General features: G+C 37.0%; 1 protein-coding gene across 1 annotated transcript in view; it reads right to left on the bottom strand.

Moving 5' to 3' along the window:
- Positions 1–902: 902 nt before the first annotated feature.
- Positions 903–7264, bottom strand: part of Cep128 (centrosomal protein 128kDa) — a 294901-nt gene continuing 288539 nt past the window's right edge. Inside the window, exon 24 of the mRNA XM_013013420.1 lies at positions 903–1653. Coding sequence (XP_012868874.1) covers positions 1517–1653 — 137 coding nt within the window. The 3' untranslated portion in view covers positions 903–1516. The remainder of the gene's footprint in view (positions 1654–7264) is intronic.

The raw sequence follows: 7264 nt of genomic DNA, 5'->3' as shown, positions 1-7264 counted from the left end.
AGTAATTCAGGGTCTATGGAACTGCAGCACTGAAATTGAATAAGCACTGCTTATTCAAAAGAGCTCCTCCCTTTACAACCTCGGAATGATCATGGATGAACAAAACAAAAACTGTTTAAGGTTATCTAATTTAGACTTTTTTAAAGACAGCCTAAACGTATCACCCCTATTTTTATGTAATTCATAATATTAGACATACTTTGTGATAAGCACACCTGTTTTGTTATCTTTTTACTTCCTAGCACAAGGACTACCATAGGTTAGGCACCCCCCCCAAAAAAATTGAAATCAAGAAAATATAAAATGTGTGCTGTACTTTCAGAGGTCAGGTAGTTCTTATTTTTAAACTTTTTAAATATGAAACATCTCCATTTTCTACAGTAATTATAGTAATGATTGAATTGCATACCTTTAAATGTAGTAGGTTAGGAAAACATATCTTAAACAGAAATAGAAGCACCTTCAAAAAATGAGAGAAGTCTATTTTAACAAACACAAGGGTAACACACATTATTACTAAGGAATTGCTTTATTGTCCTTGCCTCTGTGCAGTCTTTCCATTATGAACCAGTAGGACTGAGTTTGTAGATATTTACCATTGTTCTACATTTGATTTAACTCCTTCTCCACTGTAGATGAGCAAGCAAAAAGGATAAGGTCTTAAAAACACTTTGATGTTGAGAAGAGCTGGGATGTAAAAAGCAGGTGGATAGTTCCAAATGCTACAAGAGCTCTTGCAGAGTGAACTTCACAGACTCAGGAGTTTGGCGCTGTAACCTTGGTCACATTAAATGAAAGATGGTCCAGTGTATGGCCATCTTTGGGATATGTGGGATATTTGACAAAAAGACAAATAAATAAACTGTGCTCTGAATTCTTTACAGTACTCTATAATTCAGATATTATTTATAAATTCTTTATTGCTATTAAAAACTGATGATTAGAAATCATTTTAAGGTACTTCCTATGGTAATAAGACTGCTAGATGATGGATATTAACAGTCCTGAGCATTTACAAAGAGAGTTAATATGACATATGCAAATCTCCATGACATGTTATAACACATGATAATTAATAAGGGAGAACGCATTTGAAAAATTAATTGTATATAAATGCTCCCTGAATTTAAAGTGCTGGCAACTTTTGCCTAAAGGGGAACTCATTTTTCTTATTTTAGCCAGTAATTTTTGAAAGGCTTCAATTATAAACCCAAGATTTGGTCAGGAAATTGTAACTGACCACATTTTATAAAAGGGAAATACAAAGTGAAAATATATCTTTTTCTATTGGCATGTTGCCATTTAGTTAGCTGCCTATCATTCATAAGTTGCTATTACTTTGGTAATATCATTCACTTTTGGTTAACTTTATCATTCACAAAGACTTAAGTATATTTTCATTTTAGTCAACATTTGGCAAAGAGCCAAAGCCACAGGTATGTATGTTAGACAATCAGGTCCAAATGGCAGCAAAGGACAGATAAGCTATTATTCTTAAAACACTCAAAATAACTAATTACATTTTGCTTTTTTTGCTCTCATATTCGTCCTTCTTGGATTGTGAGCTTGTTCTACTCAATGGTAAATTTGCAACATCTCCCTTGATTGAAGCTGAGTCTGGAGTAACAGTTCTTTTGGTAAATGCTGGCAAAGCTAGAAGAAAAGAGAAATATAAACCAACATGAATGGAGAGCCCAGGCTAAAAGATTAATTTTGTAGAAGAGAGTTAATTAATCATGGTTTGTATGTTAGTATCTAGAATTAAGATTTATATGAACAGACCTTTAACATAATTGTGTATTTTAAAAAGTAATATATTTGTACGACTATAAAACTGATTTTTTTTTAAATTGAGAGCATGTGGGTATGCAATGTGGGCTTTGTCAGAGTCCAATGATCTAAACATACACGCAGAGAGAGAGAGAGAGACAGACAGACAGACAGACAGACAGACAGATAGACAGACAGACAGAACAGAGGGAGAAATCTTAAAGGCTTCTTATTTATGGAATCCTCTTTGCTACATCCTCTGGTTTATTCAACATCTCTGGCCATAAAAGAAATGCAAGAAATGCAAATCAAAACAATGATGAGATTTCACCACCCCAGTCACTATGGACATGGTCAAGAAAACTAACAATAACAGATGCTGGCAGGGATGTGGTCAAAAAAAAAAAAAAAAACAACCCAATACTACTACACTGTTGGTGGGAATATAAACTTGTTCAACCACTATGGAAAGCAGTATATAGGTTCCTCAAAAGACTAAACATAGAGCTTCTCTATGACCCAGCAATCCCATTCCTGGGCATTTATAGAATAGACCACAAACAAGGCCACACCAAAGCTACCAGCACAATCACATTCAATGCAGCACTGTTTATCACAACCACAGCCAAGATAGAGAGTCAGTGCAGATGCCCCTGAGCAGATGAATGGATAGAGAAAATGTGATGTGTATGTGTATGCATATGCACACACGTGTGTGTGTTATGTGTGTGTGTGTGTGTGTGTGTGTGTGTGTGTGTGCTGGAACTCTATGCTTTCAGTAGAAAGAATGATATTGTACCATTCATAAAGAAATGGAAAGACTTGGAAAAAACTATATTAAGTGAAGTAAGCCAGACCCAAAGGAACATGTTTCATGGTTTTCCTCATTTGTTATAACTAGAAAGTGCCTACAAGCTAATACACTGGATGGTAAAAGACAAAAAAATATACTTGGGCATGATAAATTATACAAGACTGTAGACATTCACATAGTGAAATCAAAGGAAGATATTCTTAGGAGAGGATCACAAAGGCTTAATAGCTATGTGCATATGATCATATAAAATGATGCTTATTGAAATGAACTGCAAGAAATGGAAATAAGAGATTTTATGTTATTTTACTTATTGTTTGGTTTTTCTCTTTTGTCATTGTTTTGGATTTCTGTACTTTTTTTGTCTTGTATGTAAGTTTATCTGTTTGGGGGAGTGAAGGGGGAGCACAGAAATGGTGGGACAAAGGGTGAACAAATGTAGCCAGTGATACTCACTAGACACTAGGTTAAAAATGAACTATATACCTTGTTGGGAAGGAGGTCAGGAGAGAAAAACTGGGAGATATAGAGGGAAAAAGTGATACTGTTCCAAAAGAAATGGACTTATTACCTGAATTATGTAACTGTAACTGCTCTGTACATCACCTTTACAATAACAATAAAACTTGTATTTTAAAAAATGGATCTGGCTGAGCAGTGTGGCTCATGCCTGTAATCCTATCTATTTGGGAGGTTGAGATCTGAGGATCTTGGTTAGAAGCTAGCTTTGGCAGGAAAGTTCATGAGACTCTTATCTCCAATTAACCACCAAAAAGTAGGGAGGGGAGGGCTGGGGGTCTGTGGCTCAAGTGGTATTGTGCTAATAAGCACTAAGCCTTGAGCACAAACGCAGAGTGTGGACAGCACCCAGCCCCTGAGTTTAAGCCCCAGGACTAGCACATACACACAAAGAAAAAGGAAAGAAATTAGCATCAGGGTTAATTCTTTTTCTACTTTTACATTTTTTTTTCTGAACCCAATTGTTGATGTGAAATCTCCCATCCAGATTTTGTTTGTTTCTTTGTTCATCCCTTAGTCTTTTCCATCTGGCAAAATGTTATACCCACCCACTTCAGGTTCTCAAATGTTAGGGTCTTCTCTTTCTCCATCCTGCCTGACTCATGCATCCATTTAAAAGTAAGTTCTGATGACTTTGCCTCCAGGGCTGCGGAGCCCTCCTGCTTCCCATCAACCCCTTACTGTTACCTTGCCCAGGTCACCATTTTCTCTCTTCTTATTCCTACCTTGATCTCTTACTAATTCTTTCTCCATGCCCTAGTCAAATTACCCTTTTAAAAAGTAAAGCAGCCTATCAGTTAGTTCTGTGCCTGGAACTAACTGTGAGAGCCTCGAGCTCCCTGTCACCCTGCTCCCCGACCCTATCTATTTAGGCTCCGACCAGCTCAGGCACTGGTGTGCCATGCCACGTGTCTCAGTATTGGTGTCTACTTCTGGTTCTCCTCGGGTCACAATGGCATCCGACTTCAGCTCTCCATTGGAGTTGATCTGGTTTGTTGGCATTGTTTTTCTGTTCTTTCTTTCCTTTCCAGCTCTCATGGCTCCGTTTTCTAACAGTGTTAAGTATCTTCGCGGGACTGCAGGTCTTTGTGACAGGAGTCTGCCTGCAGATGCCAGTTTTCCAATAAAGACTTCCCAAAAAAGACCTCTTTAAAAAGAAAAGAAGTAAACCAGTTTATGATATTCTCCTGCACAACCTCATAATCGCTGCCTTCTGGTGACATAGAATAAAATCAGAACGTCGGCTTGTGGCTGCACCCTCACTCCATCTCTCCAGCACACCATGTCCCTTCTTTCTTTGGGCCTTTGCACTTTTTACTCCCGAAATCAGAACATCTCTTCTTATCTGGATTTCACCAGCTGGTTCTTCTTGCTATTCAGGTTTCAGCTCAACTGTGGCTTCTTCAGAGAAGTATCTTTTGATTATTCATTTGAATTAGTGGCCTGGACTTGGAGTATCAGTGATACCTTCCAACCCTATAGCACCAAATGCCATTTAAAATTATTTGCTTCCTTGCTCACTACCTGTTTCTCCATCAAGTCAGGTGTCCTTGTCTGTCTTATTCATAACTGTCTCCTCTAGAACTGAGCACAAAGCCTTATGCTCAACCTCTCAGTAAATATTGGTGGGAGACATGAATATATGTAGGGTATTTTTTTAAAAATGGAAGTCTTCTAGATCTCTTCTAGGGAGCACTACCAAGTATTTTGTCAAATCATAATAAACAGAACCAATCATTTAGGAATATCTAGGCTTAATTGGTCAGTGAAAAACACTTAAAATATGGCCACATAAAATGAGCCTGTAATATGAGATAGACAAACGATGCAAAACAAATAACCCTTTAATGAGCAAGAAGCTGTTTTTTGTACCTTATCAGTACCTTGAACATAAAGTAGGCAATTTACCCCACAAGTTTGAGGAGAGATTCTTTAATAAGTATCTATTCACAGTTAATCATGGAGCCCTTCAAGTATACTATAGAAATAGAAACAGTATGCTATTCTCACTGTGAAAAAATGATTTTTCATTCAGTGGAATTAAACTCTCACTAACGGCACTTCAAAACACAAGTTGAAAATGCTGACTTTCCTTTTTATAGCAATGTAAACTGAGCTAAGGAATAAAATAGTCTTCTAACTCCTATTATATTCTGAAATAACATTATGCCTAATAAAGAATCTTTTTAGGTTTATTCACTTAAATAAATGTCACCTTTTAGAATAGTTTTAGATTTACAGAAAATTTGTGATCTGCATTTACTTTTAAATTTTTGATCTGGAGATACTATTTCTACAGAGATTAAGCATGTTCATTTCAAAGGACTGCAGATTTCTAGAAGCTACAGATTGCTACAAACGTCACCCAAGTCTAGACAGGTCCCAGCCCTGAACGGGGAGACCTGTCTTGGGCTTGTGTTCCTTTCCTCTGAAAGGAGCTAAACATGGAGACCAGTGGTCAATTGCTACTTATAAAATGTAAAAATGACAGTTTCAAAAGCTGACATTATAAGTTTCTCTTACTAAGCCCCACTGTCTTCAGGCTGAAGGTAATGGAATCCAGGGCTTCTAAAAGAGTGTCCTGACTCATGGCCATAACTTCTAGCAAGCCAGGATAAATTTGCTAGTGATCGTGGCTTTAAATAATGGATTTCTGTGTTCCTATTTCCAATGGTAATATAAACTTACAATTTATACATTTCTTCCCTTCTTCCTGGCAGAAGGAATCTACCTTTTCATGAATTGACCTGAACTACACAAAGCTGACATAAATTACTTCTTAAAACAAACTTCCATTAATGCTGGATCATTTCAGAGACCACAAATTATGCAATATTTTCCCATTTCCTTTGTTTTTTCCATGGTCAGTGATTCTGCGCTGGAATTTGGTCACAGCTTGACAAGGCACCTAAGTCAGCAGAATGAACACCTCAGCATCCACAGTATGGACACAAGAGCCTCAGGTGGTGCAGACTCCACCTTGAAGAAGAGGGTGCCTGTTCCGTGGACCCCCAAACCAATGTCTGCCTAAAGGTCCACAGTTCTCTCCTCGTCTATGGTCTACACAGCACCAAAATGGCTGGAAACTCCGAAGTCCTGCTTTCATATTGTATTTAGACAACACAAATGTTAAACTTTTGCTGGTGAGACATTAAAAACTGGTGATTTCTTAGCCACATTTATCTTCCTAACATTCATGTTTAGCCAAAATGTACATACCAATCAAAACATAAGTCTCTTATTCCATCCTTGTAATCTTGCAATTCCTCAATGGACTCTCATAGCTCTATTTTTCTGAACTTGGCTCCATTTTTGTGTGTGAGAAAACGTCTATATTGCTACTTTTTGTTTATAATTTTTAGACATTATCCACTCCTACCAAGTTCTCCTCACCCACCCTCCCAATATAGTGACACCTGAACTTTCGTTATGTTAACACTGAGTGTGTATATTTGTAGGACAATATAAATACAGGCTGCATAAACCAAGTAGATAAACTGTGACAATGTTGCTTCATGCTTTATTCTGGGTTTAGTCACTGATCCATGTTTTTATTTTATTTTTAACTGTTTTTATTCCTCTATGACTAATATTTCTAATAGCACAATTAGATCTTTCATATATCTTTTTGTTAGCATTTTTTCTTTTTCCTGAGTGGTCAACTGTATCAGATAATCTGACAGTTTTTTTTAAACAATTTTCCCAATGGAATTTCTTCTCCTTTCTTTCTTCATTAAGAAGTACCCAGATGAAAGAAACTACACAAGTAGGCAGAAGAATGAATAAAACACAACCCCACTGGGACACCAAGGCCTATAATCACAAAAGCACAGGGTTAAAGAGATATACTCCTAAATAGTCCCATCACTTTGTCAGGAGTGAGAGGATTGTAGAGTAAGAGAGGGAAGAAGTTCACATCAAAGAACAAACCAAATATGTGGGCTTTTTTTTTTTTCCACAGCAACATTTGATTTTTGAAGAGTCTGAAATGCTATATCCAACTAGATACAAGCTACATTGAAGAGTGTTGCTAGAGTAGAACAGCAGAAGGTTTATGTAGCTACAAAGCACATGGCAAAATGATTAGGACAGGAAAGAGAAAATGCAAACCTTTTGGAATGACAATTATGATATAATGCCAACTAAATCACTTACCAGAAA

Source organism: Dipodomys ordii, unplaced genomic scaffold (genome assembly GCF_000151885.1).
Source record: "Dipodomys ordii isolate 6190 unplaced genomic scaffold, Dord_2.0 Scaffold2, whole genome shotgun sequence".
NCBI classification, from domain to species: Eukaryota; Metazoa; Chordata; class Mammalia; order Rodentia; family Heteromyidae; genus Dipodomys; species Dipodomys ordii.
The sequence above is the reverse complement of the archived record's forward strand: the minus strand, read 5'-3'. Positions and strand labels throughout refer to the sequence as shown.